Source organism: Hetaerina americana, unplaced genomic scaffold, assembly GCF_022747635.1.
Source record: "Hetaerina americana unplaced genomic scaffold, ioHetAmer1.1.p SCAF_11, whole genome shotgun sequence".
Lineage (NCBI taxonomy): Eukaryota > Metazoa > Arthropoda > Insecta > Odonata > Calopterygidae > Hetaerina > Hetaerina americana.
Genome location: NW_027286181.1, coordinates 18,298,432 through 18,314,116, shown reverse-complemented (window position 1 = coordinate 18,314,116; position 15,685 = coordinate 18,298,432). Strand labels below are relative to the sequence as shown.

Sequence of the window (15,685 nt, the reverse complement as noted above, 5' to 3'; positions counted from 1 at the left end):
TAATCACAACACTATTACCAGCACTGTAGATAAACAATTCATGACTCAGCCTATTCGTTCCCATGCATTTAAATATGATGTCATATGTTTCTAAAGCCTTTAAATGAACTCCTGAAGGAAGAGCTGGATGCATGCATTGAGCCAACCGTTTGCTTATTTTTATCCTCCTTGGAATGACAGGAAATTTCATATGGTTCAACAGCACCTATATATGATACAATTAACTTTATTTTTCCGTAATAGAAAAAAATCTTTTTTTAATCCAAAAGTACTCACTTTATTGAGCTTCCCTAAGGCAGATATAAGGTCGGCCCATTCACTCGTATATTCAAAACTTTTCAGGGCTTTGTCGACAGCAGACACATATCTGTGTTTATTGAGGAGTAAATAGTGAATGGAAAATTATTTTCTTACGCTATGATTCCGGGTGTACTAGTAATTGAATCGATAAAAAATGCCAGTCACTCACACTCTGTACTTAGAATCCTTCATAAGTTCATATTCTTCCAAAGCAATGTAACTCATTTTGCAAGAATATATTATCTTTGTATATGAATAAGTACTTAAATTTCAACAGCTATGGCTGATATTCTTCAGTGCATAAAATTTGTAAAAGATTCTTCGAATGACATTGTTATTACCTTCCCAAACCTATATTTACATTAAACTACACCCCACCAACACCATTACGAAGATTACGTGATTGCTTTTGCATGACAATTGCAGAACGGATAGCGACGTCTAAATCCGACGAGCGCACTGACGTGGATGTAACGCTTCGAGTGATACCGGAATAACGTCTAATTAGATTAATCATTCTAATTCTTTATTTAAATAGACATAGCTTATTTAATTGTGCCGCTCATAGCTTTACCCGTCTGCGGTTCTTGTTCAAGGTGGTAATTACTTCTTTTTTTAAACTTTAAATGTAATAGTATCCCCCTCTTCGTTCATTGACCGTACCGTTACTGAATGCATTTTTTTAAGGATTTGGTTGAGTAAATACCGACCAGCATGCTTCAAACACCCATCAATAGCATTTAATTCTCTCCTCGTTCTACGTTCAAGGATTTCAACATTTCCCCTCTAAGTCATGGCGTCAACTACAAATACGACGAATAATAGTGAGGATGCAACTTTTCCGGAATTGGACTTAAGTGGCAAGTTAATTATAAAGGTGGGAACCTTTTCTGTTTCATGCGTGTTAAGCTTTAACTATGACGCTACTTCTCGGAGTATTAATTGGTAAGAATTGCTTTTGGTTCCAGGCCCAACTCGGAGATGATATAAGAAGAATCCCAATCCACAACGAAGCAATTACTTACGATGAACTTGTATTGATGATGCAGAGAGTGTTCAGAGGGAAGCTAAACAGTACCGATGACATACTGATTAAATACAAGGACGAAGGTATTTTAAACAAAGCCCACATAGGATGTAATGTGTAAATTATAAAGGTGAACTATTCGTATATTTTGGCATTGCATGATTAACATACACACTAAGTTATCATTTTGAGACATTTGGTATAAATCCTTTTGGTTATAGCAATAATTAGGTCGCAATCATAAATTACAATTGTTGTTTGTAACTTTTTTGTCTGCCCACCGAATGTGTATCGTTAAGCTGGGAATTGGTCAATTAAATTAAATACAAGTATGTAAATTTTAATTTTCATGCATTCACATTTTAATAATTTTATCGGTATTAAGGCATTTTACTTTAATTTATCGCCCTTAACTATTCCATCAGTATTTGAAAAGACTAACGATGCCGTGCTAAAGTTAAGAGCACTCGGCTGATTAGTCAAAGGCTATAGTTAGCGAATAATCACAATTAAAAGTTTTCAACCCCACGTTTGTTTGGCCAAAGCTCTTTTTTAGAAATTCCCATCGTCTTATCTTTCAAGTATTCGCATTTCCTCATGTCTTCCATTCTCGAAAAATCAACAAGATCAAGAATCCCAAACTTAAACTAACACTTATTGCACCCCGATCATTAGTCCACCACATAAAATGCAAGGCCTCGAAAGAGTAAATTCGAACAAAAAACTATCACCAAAACACAACAAAGTTTGCCAGCTGGGCAAGCAAAGGCGAACTGAATGGTAGCCTGGAAATGTGTGGAAGATGATCTTTCTCATGTATCACATGCAACGTCTTTCTTCAGTAGCTCACCATACCCACATTGACTTCCACAATTGCCATTAACAACCTGTCATGCTAAAAAGCATGGAAGCATGTGTGATGAGTTTTATATTGTTGTCTTAAAAGTGTTTTCATAAGTCAACAAGTATAAAATCTTCAACCACTACTCATAGAACTACTAACTATTTATTATTTTTTTCTTGATTGTAGTCAGTTTCTCTGCCAATTTGATCGTCATCTCTCTCTCTAGGATGTCATTTACATTCTTACAGCCTACTTCCATTACCCAATTCCGGCATCCTATTTGTCTGAATTAAAAACTATTTTTTATGTTTTAAAAAGTTTTTCACAATGAGAAGTTATTTATTCTTGTGAAAGACCTTCTAGACATCTGCTAATTAGCCTACTGCAATAATTGCATTTCATGGTATTATTTCTGGTGATTATTGTTGGTTAAGCCAATTGGATTTTGTCCAGCTTTTTCTGTTTGTCATTCCCTAACTGTTCATTACCTCAGTAACCCAGAACTGGTGCACCTCAACCAATTATTCCTTGCCAACAATGTTACATTTAAAATTACCTATTTTAAAAATCTTGGTCATGCAAATTTAAAATTATTTTGTATGGTGATTTTCATGATTTCATAAATAAATCAATAAGTTTTACCTGGCTTTTTTTGTACAATTGGGAATGAAGGAGAGCATATCATGTGCTGTAAAAAAACAGCTCATTAAAGGGAGAAATTATCATGATAATTGAAATTTTGGTGGCACAACAGCCTTCTTCAGTGGAAGGAGGGAGGGGGCCGAGGAAGTGGAAGAGAGAGACAGGCAGTAGAGGGGGTGGAGGGGTGATTAGAGGGAAGAATTTGGTTGGGCAGTTGAAAGAAGGGGAGGAGAAGGGAAGGGAGGAAGAAATGTGCCAAGTGAACAGCATTCCTCAACTCAGCTATGCTTGCTCAGAACCCTTGTTATGCTGGTGTGAAATTCCAGATAATGTTACCTAGAAAACTAAGGGAAGTAGATAATTTTTTTCATTTAAGTCTAAACTTTATAAGTTCCTCTGCGAGCATCAATGCTATACAGTGGATGAATAGATGTCTCTCTCTGTTGATAAATTATTTTATTCCTGTATACATTGTTCCACTCCTGCTTTTTTTATTTGTGACTGTACGCTTGTGTTAAAATTCTAATTGCAATGGATTGTGTTTGTCTGCAACATTTGCAATCAATGACCAAACATGTCTTTTAGGAACCAATGGACATGTTTATTATTGAATTTTGGGTGCCAGTTTCAAAATTCTATATGCAGGCTTGTTCAAGGGTTTTAAGTTTGATTGGAGAGACGGTGGGTAAAAGCAAGGCAATTATTGAAACTTGGTGACATTAATCAATTGAGATATTAAGTAGGGAGACGTGTCTTGGACTGGGAGACTGGCTAACCAGGAAGAAGGTTTTAAGGGTGGTTTTTGATGTGGAAATTTAAGTGCTGTGGTACATTCTTCTGCATAGGAAGTTGAGTATGGTTACTTTCAGTGAGAGAACACCAGGACTATATTTCATCTAACCTCCTTAAAATGAAAGTAGTTAGTTTGGTTTGATAAGGGTAATGAGAAGAATGAGCCCATAGTGAATGTAAGCTGCAAAAGTATTGAGCAAGTGGATGATTGTGTACATCTTGACAGAATGCTTGTGAAAGATGGTAGAATAGATGAAGAGTTTAAAAGGCACACAAATGCCAGAAGAAAGGTCGTTGGCTTAAATTTATGAGGAAAAAAATTAATCAAAAAGATGATTGCTTAAGGAAGCAAAAATGACTGTGTGTAGAAGTGAGCTCCTTCCCATATTATTGAATCCCAACAAAAATTAAATATTCTCAAATAAGCATAAATCTTGAATAAGTGCAGTGGGTTATAAGGTACTTGAGGTGAGCTTTTGGTAGAAATAATTGAAATTAGGTGAGGAATTGATCATAGGAGAATGTGGCTGGGGATGCTCCCAGTGCTGGGAAAGTTAATGCAAAGGTGACTATGAGTGAAATGTACTCTGGAATGGTCTCATTTAGAGTGGATAAGGGAGGGGCTAAATCACCAAATATGAGAGAGGAGTAAGTTGATTCAGAGTGGAAGGGGTAGAATGAAATAGTCAATGGATGAATATGGTTGAAGAAGATACTCTCAAGACAAGGGATACTGTTAGTTACATGAACAGAAGATCTATTCAACAGGGTATGGATGCAAGAGGCAATAAAAATACTAATTTGTGAAATGGAGTAAGTTTTCTGAAATACATTTGAATTAGCCTTTTAGACTCGGTCTACTCTGAAGGGGAACAGTTTGAAGTGATTAGATGCACAGGGGTCCTCGAATGAGAAGGAATTATTCATTATTCCCCATCATTAGTCCTTAAAGGACAAACAGTGAATGGGCAGTGCTATATAGGTGTTATGAGAAGGTTAATACATGCCATGTTCCGGGAGAGACCAAAAATGTGGGAGAAAAAGTCTCTGTGCTTTCATCGCAACAATGCACCAGTGCACACATCATTAATAGTTTTGGAGTTTTTGGCCAAAAACAGTACACCGGTGATCCCCTAGCCACTCTACTCTCCGGATCATGCTCCAGTGTGCCTTTTCATACTTCCTAAGTTGAAATCCACCTTGAAAGGATGCCGATTTTAAACTATTAAAGACATCCAACAAAATTTTACTGCAGACTTGAAGGCTATCCTGAAAGAAGAGTTCCAGGCGGTATTCAAAATCTAGAAAAATGTTGGGAGCATTTTATTGGCAGCCAAGGGCTGTATTTAGAAGGTGATGAGCATGAATAAAGGGAAACTAATAAAATCAAGTGTTTATTCAACAGTCTCATCTTTTTTTTTTGATCGTATTGATTTTAGCCTTCACTATTTAGCAAACTATTCTTGTTAGCCAAGGCTTACCGCAATCTCAAAATGGAAATGTCATGTTGATATTTATTTATTAGTATTTACTTTTAATAGGTTTATTCACTGGTAGCATAGTTTAAATGTTAGGTGATAGATTTCCAGCTACCTCAAATAGTGTATTATTGAAAATCACCTGTAAACTATAATAAGTATGGTCAAAATACATGGCTACAACTTCATGGTAAGTTGATTCCAGCTTCTCAGGAGACTACCCAGTTTTTTGGTATCTCAGTACACCTATTAATTGTTAAATCGCAATTGCATTCTGATCAACATTGTTACAATTTTGTCGTAGTGAAAAAATATTTCTTTGTGGTGAAGTATTTTAATTGTGTATGAACCTTATATCTTTCTTTATTTTCTGTAAAAGCATCATCATCATCATCATACCTTTTGAGCACATAAAAGAATGAGTTTGAGAATAAAAGAATATCATCAATATTTGCATCATGATTTTATTTAATTTTTGTCAATTCAGGTGTATTTATCATAAGTGTAATCGCTGCTTTAAACCAGAAAATGTTTCCTGTGTTTTTAAGACCGTTTTCTTAATCTTGCTCAAACTTTTATGTCATGGGTGAATATTTTTTTCCATGGTTTTTATGCTTAAGGAAACAATTATTGTTAAGGTTTGGAGACATATAATCACCAGTTTTTGTGTTAAAATCTTTTTTTCGTAGATGGTGACTTGATCACAATATTTGACAGCTCTGATTTGGCCTTTGCCATTCAGTATAGCCGCATCCTTAAGCTGTCTATATTTGTGAATGGAGAAATGCCATCTGCCAAAGTTCAAGGACTACCAACCTCGCAGGCAGTCCTAATTAGAAAGGAGTTGCAGCACATTCGGGACCGTGTGAATCGTATCCTGGACACCATTGATCCAAAAAGTGATGTCTCTTCACCAAAAACAGAAGCCTCAGGTATGGGCTTTTTAAAACAGTTTGAAGGGGAGGGTAACACTATCTCAGCTGAAATTGTGGTAATCAATGCCTATTTTTAGTTCCTGAGCAGGGCAGTATTGCTTCACATACAGTCAACTCGAGGGAATTCGATCCACTGCAGGAGAATCAAGGTTCAGGAAATCAGGAGAGCAAGGCTTCCCCTAAGGATGAATCACGAGATGGTGAGATTATATTTAGCTGTCCAGATTACGGTAGATCTCAGTAATAGAGGGATAGACTTTTTGAATTAGCTGGAACGATGAAACATGATTATTGAATACTATGACTAAGTGCGTGTTGAAAAAAAGACATAAAAACTGCAAGCACTCTTTTGAGGATTTTATATGCATTAATTTTCTTCTTTCTGAATACATTTTTAGGTAATATGTAAATATGTAGTTTGTGATGATTTTTTTTTTTTTTTTACAGAGGACCTAAGTTAGGAAATCATTTAGAGCATTTTCTCATATTTTGATGATGCAGAACAATGCTTATTTTCAGAAAATTCCTGCACGTAACTCATCATCTGCCTAGTCAGACTATATATTTAGTTGACCGTAATGATGTAACCAGGTATTCCATGTATCTTTTAAAGAAATTTTTATCCACTGCTTAACATATGCTTTTCTTTCCAAGAAGATTATTCAATTTGGTTAGGTTTGAAACCTTTTAATGACACTTCCTAATAAAGTAGGGTGTGAAATAGCTCCTAGGTTTTCTTTGTAGGAATTTAGCTCGTGGTGCAAATTTTTTAAGAAATGGTCTATAATTCTTGATGAGATGGTGTTTACAAGGTGAAACTACTTTTCTAAATTAGAACTGGGATTTTTTTTGTAACTTATGACCAGATATTTGTGGTTAATAATTGTTTAATTTTTGCTCAAATAACGTTTTGAAACTAATGTAAGTTTTTATAATTCAGTTTAAATTTGGCAGCATGAATGTAAAATAACTTGATCATAAAATGTGATGACTAAAATTGAATTAGTCATGATATCTGTTCAAAGAAGCTGCGGGATATGCCATGACTAATAGTATTAACATAGTCATCTGCTAAAGAACATTGCTAAACAATCATAAAAATTGTTCGCTTTGACTGGGAGCCCGGTTAAGGAAAATGATTTATACACTTTGAAATTGTTGCGTTATGATATCTGTTTTATAACAACCAGAAATCACTAGTATATAACAAGGCATGTTGTGCCATGTATGACTATTGAAGGCCTCTAAAAAGTGGAAGTAATGAATAAAAACTTAAAGTGATTGTTATTAATATTTGATGCCTCGAATAATTTCCCTGTGCCATATATACATTTCATTGGTCACCATTGACTTCCTGCATGTGAAACCCCTGTTACCAACTTTGAATGTAATGTTTGTGAATGAGAAGGGAAATTACTTATGTATATATTCATCTATTTTTTTAATATAATGCTATTAATTTTGTGATTCACTTAGATACCTTGAAAATGGTGATCAATTAAAGCCAGATTGGGGTATTGTAGTGGGTGGGACAAAACAATATTTGATTGAAACAAGTATGAAATTCTACAAAGCTAATGCTGGAGGAATCGTGCATTATATTCACCTCAATGGAACATTATAGCCCTGGAATTGACAAGTCTTGTATGAAATTAAGCTGTCAGATTTTTACTGAAATTGATAGTGTGCGAGGAGACCAACCAAGCTAATGATTTATGTTTCTGTTGCATGATTTTATATGTAAACAAACTTGATTTGCATGAACTATGTTGCATGCACACAAATACTGTGTTTTGTAGACCAAGGAAATTGATTTGTGGAGGCAGTCAAAACCATGGGGTTGTAAGTTCTGGTATTTTGGAATCAGCAGAATGAGGTAATTAGAAATATTTGAAAGAATTTCTCTTAGTGTCAGATAGATACCTATACATATATATTACTATACATAATTATATATGCACACACACACACAATTATATATTATATAATTATATATATATTATATAATCATATATATATATATATATATATATATATATATATATATATTACATAATCATATATATATATATATATATATATATATATATATACACACACACACGCACACATCTACATATCTCATGTAGTACCAAAAAGAAAATGGTTTTAATCAGTTTGAATGTAGAAATTAAGTTCCAATATCATTTGAATGAAAAACTAGTGGAGGAATAATAGTTTTGCTAGTTAATTTGTGGGTACAAGTTCTCTTTTTTTTGCGCAGATTTCCTCAAAGTTAATATAAAAATCACATTTTCATTGGTGATAATGTTACCATCTTTCTTGTACTTTGTCTCAACTAATACAAGACCACTACCGTTTATTTGTCTGTCTTACTTGTGCATAAATTTTGTATGAATTCTGCCTTAGGAATTTTAAGAAAATTCACATTGATGCTTCGTACTCAGAATCTTAAAGTGTTGCATTGAAGGAGAATTTGATGCCTTTGTGCCTCCATAAAATCTGGTTAGGGTATTTCATGCATACCATGTATTAGGGTTCGATTTAATTAATTCAGGTTTTCCATCTCTATGGAAATCACTTTTGCATAGGTGCATCAGATGTAAACCGAACAACGGGAACGCCCGACAGCAATGTGAATGCTCGCCCAACTGGTGTGCCTGCCACTTCTTCATCTCACGTCATGCCAAATGTGTCTCAGCCACAAGGGCCATATCCTCAGGCACCTACCATGCAACAAGCTGCTGGCGGACCCTACCAGGATACAAGGCCGACAATGCAAGCCCCCCCTCTTCCCCCACAAATGAATCCCACATCTCAGCAAGTGTATTCCCAGCAGGATCCCTCCCATGTACCAAGTAAGTGAATCTAGGGATTCGGCTTAAACAGAGAAAGAGTGCTCCATGGGAGGCATGGTTTCTAGCCTTTCAATTTGCTCATCTACAGCCACCCCCCTTGCAGGTGATGCGCGGTCTCTTATGGGATGATATCATCACAGGGTTCAGCTATGTTGTGATTAACTGAAGCAAAGCTATCTGAAAACCCACATGGGTGACCTGTTTGAGTTCGCCTCAAACCATTTGAGTACCCGTGGACTATGATGAGGAGGGATCAGCTCCTTAGTTACTCTGAATTGTGAGACCTCAAACACCTTTTGAAAGAAAATGTGTGAGCTATTGGCTGAGAATATAGAGTTAGGTTAATTTCTATTGCTAATGATAAGAAGTAAGATGGCACAATTAACATTATTTCAGTCAGTGACCATCAATCGGTAATAAAGGGCTTGGCAGTGAGAAGACATCAGTACCGTAGCACTGTTCAATGTCATGTGTACTTTACTCTCCCCATTGATGATCACTGGCTGACCAAAATAAAGAAATAGGAACCTTCCTAGTTTCTTATTATTGGCTATAGGAATTAACTTAAATTCACACAAACACTTATTGATATACATTATATTAAAAGAAAAATATTTGCTGAGTTACATCAAAAGTAACAATCACTCACGATCTGTCCTGGGGAAAGCACATACGGGAAATATGCGGTCGCGCTAATAAAAAATTGGGATTTGTTAAAAGAGTGCTGGGTAAATGTGAGGAAAAAGTGAAGAAACGATGTTTTCTTGCCCTAGTCAGGCCCCACCTAGAGTATGCTGCCAGTATATGGGATCGTCAAGGGATAAATTTCATGGGGATCGAGATGGTGCGGGGGCTAACGTACTGGCTTCCCACCCAGAGGGCCCGGGTTCAAATCCCGGCGGTGTTGAATATTTTTCAGAGGTATCTCGATCCCTACTTGAGGTGCTTTGTGGAGGGCACTTTGAGTGAGTACGCCGTCCGTCGGATGGGACGTTAAGCTGCGGACCCATTGGCGCCTTTCGTAAAGAGTAGGCTAATGCCGACGCCGGGTTTCTCTCCACTCTTCATCCTTTCCTGTCCATCCCCTATGGCGCAAATGACCTCAGCTGTCGGTCGCCTCCCCTCAAAACTACTACTACATAAATTTCATTTCGGAATTGGATCGAGTTCAGAGGAGGGGGGCTAGATTTGTCAAAAATTGTTATGACCAACGCAGTAGCATAACTACTTTGCTAGAAAATTTAGGCTAGGATTCCCTTACACAGCGGCATTTACAATATAGATTAAACTTATTAAAAACATTTAAAGATGGGTCCTTTTCCGATGACATCAAGAACATAATGCGAACCCCAACGTATTACGGGCGGAGGGATCACGAATGTAATATTAGAGAGATTGACTGGAGGACAGACAGATTTAAATGGTCATTTTTTCCAAGGACAATAAAAGACCAGAATTCTTGTACTCGAAATCCCCCAGGAGCCGGCTCGACATAATAAGTATTAACCTACTAGGTAGCGACTGCGCAGGGTTATACGATTATATCTATGTATATTTTTTAAATATTTTTTTGCAGGTTCCCCTTACCTTACCCCATCCATTTGAAAAACCCTAACCCCCTCATCCCTTACCCTTTCCTCCTGGTGCTGCACCCCCTGCCACACACCTTTTAGGTGGCTTGCAGGGTATGTAGATGTAGATGAAAAGAGAGTTTGCAAACTGACTTGTATGATCCTTTTTTTATTCATAATATATTTTGACAAATACAATGTATTATATTTCATTTAAGTTTATTATAATGGAAATTGAAAGCATTTTCCTATAAGTGTATCATAACCTTTTAATTGATTGATCAAGGTTTAATTGATTTTTCCCCAAGAGAATTTAGTCACTTTTTTGGAAGAGACAAAGCATGCTCAGCCTACCGAGGGGTATGTCTGCAACACCCATATAAATTTGGTACTGATCCACTTAAATATTTTAAAAAAAGCCATGGGTGGCTAAGTGAAAATTCATTGCAATATGGTAATTGTTAAGGTACTTCCATGCCACTGATGACAAATTTGATGATTACCTCAAAGCTAGTTCCAAAAGTTAGTATTTTATGGGATAGATAAGCATTAGATCAACACTGGTAAATGCGGTGTGTGTGCTCTCTTTACTTCTGTAGTTTCAATTTTACATATTAGTGGTTACAAAATTAGATCATGACATCATCACTCCATGGCTGCCCCCCTGGGATCAGATGCCTTTGTAGCATGTCTCTCTGAGGAACAGATGCTTTTTGGACCACCATTTGTCTGGGTCCTATCCGTCGGTCTATCATGTGACCCTACCAGCACAGCTCCAGAATGCACAACCCCTTCCACCATATCAGGAGCTTTATATGTATGTCGTGGGCAAAAATCTCTGCAGAGTTATTTAAAACCTAAAGCTGCCAGCAAAACTCTTATCTACCAGGATGAATCAATGCGGAAAGAACCCGGAAACCCTTAAAGTCACTTTTACTGAGATCCAATTTTTTTTACTGGGAGATTCCATATTTACGCATAGTTTTAACATATTTATAGCTCTACTCTTTTCAATGGAAAGAATGGGTAGTAGGGTATGAAGTTCATTGCATTCTAGCTATACTTTTAATAGGTTCTCCAAATTCCAGAAAACTACGTACGCATAAATTGGGCATCACTAATTTTAACCAAGTACAGTATAGTTTTTCAACCTTGGCATGCAAAAGCATTAGTGTTTGTAGAGTAGCAGCATGCATAGGAGATGGCTTATTTGTAAAATGCCCAGTTAGGTTCTCCAATACTTGGGACTCACTTTTGACGGCATCACAACCTCATAAATTTATTTCCCTTTCTTTAGGTTATCCTGGATACCAACAGCAGTACTCCACTATGTCACCCTCTGATGGTAATCCTGGACAGTTTCCCGGTTATGCTAATTACTCAAACATGCAACAGCAGCCTGGGTAAGTATCCCAAGCTGTAAGTCAATTATGTGTGCAATTGATTCTACCCGTTAATTTTCATGTGCATTGAATGTTGCATTACTCAAAACCTGCCTTTACTTAGCCACTGGTGCTAATGGTAATGTAAAGAGGAGATTTGATAGAAATGGCCAAATTACTATTTGTGGCTGTTCAGATAACGGAATACATATGAGATTTAAATTTAATGTTCACAACATTGGATAATTAAAACAGGATAAGTAGCACTTGTGCCTAAAAATGGATAAAATTTAAAAAAATACAAAATGTTGCTAATGTAAATTAGTACTTATAAAAAAAGTAAATGATGTATGTATGCATATTATATTTTATCCCAAAATTCATAGTTGTATTTATGTTTTCGTTCTTATAAAAATTATTGCTCTTTATTTAAGCATTCATTGATATTTCAGAAAGCCCTTTGCCGTGCATTCATATTAAGTCCTTAGTGAATGCAAATTACAGCAGTTTTTATGCTTAATAAATCACCAATAGTTTCAAAAGCAGCAGAATGGCCATCATAAAAATGCGAGATTCCTCGATAGGGATTTGCATTTATTGAGAATCTGGAAGAGTGAACTCATGGAAATTTCAGGGCAAGTTGTAATAATTACCTAAAAATAATATAATTTCAAAGAAAGGACTAAATAAACCTAGTTTAGGGATAGTCTGTCATGAATTGCTACATGCTGCGAGTCAGCAATTTTAGTAAGGCATATTTTGAGGTTTTCTCATCAAAATTACCCTTACAGTTAAAGCGATCCACATCTTTGAACCGTGAGATGAATTTTTAATTTTGTGGCCATACTTATGGCATAAAAAAGATGAAAAGACTCCAATAGTTGCAAACAGTACATTTCTATGGGAAGGGGAAAAATTAAAATAAAATAAAAAATAAACGAAGCGCAAATGAGATTAGTTGGCTAACACCACAAGTCAGAGGATGGTTAAGGGTAAAAGGGGGGAAATGAGAATGGCGAATATGAATATGCGTGTTTCGGCCACAAAGTAGCCCTCTTCAGCGTGCTGGAGATGAATTGTCATGACAACACAAGTTGAAGTGAGAAACGGATGAGGGCATCAGAAGAATATATAAGGAGAAGAAAGCGGGGAATAAATGTTAAATGTGGGGAGGGTTTTCCACCCTCCCCACATTCAATTCACCGTCAGAATGCTGAAGAGGGCTAATTTGTGGCTGAAATATGCCCATTTCTATCCACCTTTTTCACCCCTTCCTGTTTTACCCTTACCCATCCTCTGACTTGTGGTGTTAGCCAACTAATCTCATTGGTGCTTTGTTAATTTTTTATTTTTATTTTTCCCCTTCCTTTAGAAAGGTAAACTGTATATGGCTATTGGAGTATTTTCATTTATTCAATACTGCTAGGCGTAAGAGCTTAATTCAATCAATTTTTAAAAAAATATTCCCAAACCTAGTTAATTGCTCAAAACACACCAATGTGTGTGTTTTTAAATGTTTACTATGATTAAAGAATTTGTTTTGTTGGTCTTGTTCAGTATTACTTGACAGATTTCTCCTGCTCGGCTGCAAATTAATGTGTTTCACTGCAAGTGGTTAAGAAGCTCAATAATGAATGGAAGTTAAAATGTGGACCATTGTAGGTGCTGGCCTTATCAAAACTCAGGGGATTCAGAAAAAAAACACAGTTAATTTCAGAAAAATTTATGCTGTGATTTTTTTATGCTGTCCGGCATAGCTTCATGGAATCAATTCATATTTGAAATGAAAAAATAGTAACTTCGTGATTTCACTGAAAATTTATTATAATACGACCCAGGTTTCGACGCTCAACGTCATCTTCCTGAAGATGACGTTGAATGTAGAAACTGGGGTCGTATCGTCATAAATTTTCAGTGGAATCACAAAGTTACTATTTTTTCATTTCCACTGTGATTTTTATTGCCACCAGTGTGTATCCACTCGATAAGATTCCATAAATTTTTATTATTCATACCACCAGTTGTAGCTGTTATGACGTTATCAGGTACATTTCAGTCTAGTGATTCTGTTTCTTGTCCTCGATCCTTGGCATGAAGCTGAGTCAGTTGTTTTTTTGGTTATAGTGTAAATCAAATAACTTAAAAAGTCATATCAGTAATTTACATGTTGGACAAGTTTGTTTGTCAGGGAGTAGCCTGGCTTCTTACAATTTCCCAACCTTATTACTTGCCAGGGCACTATCATTCAATTAGTTGATTCCAGCTGTAATACATGTTGCCATTTCTCGAGAGTGAAATTGTTTAGTTTTGTGGACATTTTTCAGTTTCCACGTGTACACTGTAGCATAGGTGACCATAATTTTTTTTTACAAAGTTGCATCTTCAGGTGAGAATGTTATTTTTTCTTGCGTGGAAATAGATGTGGATGACAATGAAAGGGAGGAAAAGGCTCCTGCCATTGAATGTCTTCCATTTATGATAACTGACAGGCACCTAATGCCCCAATCAAGGTTTTCTTCTCCTTCCCTCACCATTGTGTCTCTGTCCACTGTCCGAAAATATAGGGTTAACTTTTTTCACCTCAGGGTGCCTTCACTTCATAATGAAATCCTGTCAAGGTGTATTTGATAACAACCGTGGAAGATTATTATTCCATCAATATTCATTTAAATGAATTTGTGTTGAATTAAACAAAGCCACCATTTGAGTGGGTATATTATTGTGCTTTTTTAAAATTCTAATAACTTCAGTTGGGAGTGGAAAATTACATTCCTCATTTCACAACCTTGTACGTGTATAACAAAAAATAAGTAGCTCTAACAATTTTCTGGGTGCTAACTCTAACATCATATTGACAGTCATCTATTGATGACTGTCAATATGATGACTCCCATGTTTGCAAATTCACATTGACTGACCAAATTCCTAATTTATCTCAATGATGCTGTACACACAAAAATGACTACATTCCACTGTTTATAATTGAGCTTATTGGAATTCCTACCTCTCAATATATATTACAATAGCTCAATTTCTTGCCAACAGTGGTAGACTTATGTGACTGTCGAAAGGATAGACTTGATTCAGAAATGCTACTAATCATTCTTTTACTGTTATTCCTTTGACTAAATACTAATAAAACTTGTGGCTGGAAATAATTGATATTCCTAAAAACTTGTGAGTATTGAATTTAGTCAGGCCTCTTAATGGTTGTATATATCATCAAATGCAATGGATAGATTGAAGCTTATAAAAGAAATAAAGCATCCATGTAATGCTTCTGAATTACTAATTGTCTTGACAGATTTCCTAATGCACAGCAAAAGGTTGGCTATCATCCTAGGCCTACTCAACCGATGGCAGCCAATCAGCCGATTCCACCACCACCACAGCAAAATCAGCAAATCCCTCAGGCTGGACCACCTCAAGGATATATGCCTCCAACCTCTGGTGCAGAATACCCATCACCCTCCTCATCATATCGCACTCCTACCCGCTACCCTACTCCTGGAGCTCCTCCAATGGGTGGCAACCCATACAGCAAAAGCTCTACCCCGATGGGCTACGGGCGGCCAGCTCAAGCGTATCAGTAACTAGGGGTACCCAAAAAAAAAATTCTTTATGGAAGTACTTGATGCAGCTCTATGAATTTTATTGTCCAATTATATAAATGGTGAAGAAAAATAATTTACGAAGATTATTTACAAGTTTTGTTGAATTATATACTTAATGCTGCAATGATGAGTGTTCTATGTTTGTACAACATGAAAAGAAAAATTCGGGTGCTAACCCACGATTCACAAAAAAAAACATTTCACATTGCTGTGTATAAATGATATTTTGAATTTATAGAATA

General features: G+C 36.2%; 2 protein-coding genes across 7 annotated transcripts in view; one reads left to right on the top strand and one right to left on the bottom strand.

Annotated features, from left to right (window-relative positions):
* LOC139700955 (protein DOP1 homolog) overlaps window positions 1–689 on the bottom strand; it is a 69,707-nt gene extending 69,018 nt beyond the window's left edge. For all 3 annotated transcript variants that reach the window (XM_071599469.1, XM_071599470.1, XM_071599471.1), the window contains exons 1-3: window positions 470–689; window positions 277–367; window positions 19–205 (exon numbers count right to left, since the gene is read on the bottom strand). In XM_071599469.1, coding sequence (XP_071455570.1) covers window positions 19–205; window positions 277–367; window positions 470–525 — 334 coding nt within the window. In that variant the 5' untranslated portion in view covers window positions 526–689. The remainder of the gene's footprint in view (window positions 1–18; window positions 206–276; window positions 368–469) is intronic.
* A 65-nt stretch (window positions 690–754) lies between these two features.
* LOC139700953 (protein TFG-like) lies at window positions 755–15,606 on the top strand. Of its 4 annotated transcripts, none has more exons than XM_071599464.1 (8): window positions 755–896; window positions 1,069–1,177; window positions 1,269–1,410; window positions 5,773–6,015; window positions 6,096–6,218; window positions 8,610–8,876; window positions 11,745–11,850; window positions 15,134–15,606. In XM_071599464.1, the coding sequence occupies exons 2-8, from the start codon at window positions 1,094–1,096 to the stop codon at window positions 15,420–15,422; spliced, it is 1,254 nt and encodes a 417-aa protein (XP_071455565.1). In that variant the 5' UTR covers window positions 755–896; window positions 1,069–1,093; the 3' UTR covers window positions 15,423–15,606. The 4 variants fall into 4 exon arrangements, with proteins under 4 accessions (XP_071455565.1, XP_071455566.1, XP_071455564.1 ...); XM_071599465.1 differs by having other exon boundaries at window positions 755–899; window positions 15,173–15,606; XM_071599463.1 differs by having other exon boundaries at window positions 755–899.
* The last annotated feature ends 79 nt before the right edge of the window (window positions 15,607–15,685 follow it).

What these genes read in the sequence shown, in the direction of transcription:
- LOC139700953 (XM_071599464.1), top strand. Translation starts at nt 1,094, where the DNA reads ATGGCGTCAACTACAAATACGACGAATAATAGTGAGGATGCAACTTTT. An exon ending in GGATCCCTCCCATGTACCAA is followed by an intron (nt 8,877 to 11,744) that starts GTAAGTGAATCT and finishes CCCTTTCTTTAG; the next exon opens with GTTATCCTGGATACCAACAG. An exon ending in AACATGCAACAGCAGCCTGG is followed by an intron (nt 11,851 to 15,133) that starts GTAAGTATCCCA and finishes TTGTCTTGACAG; the next exon opens with ATTTCCTAATGCACAGCAAA.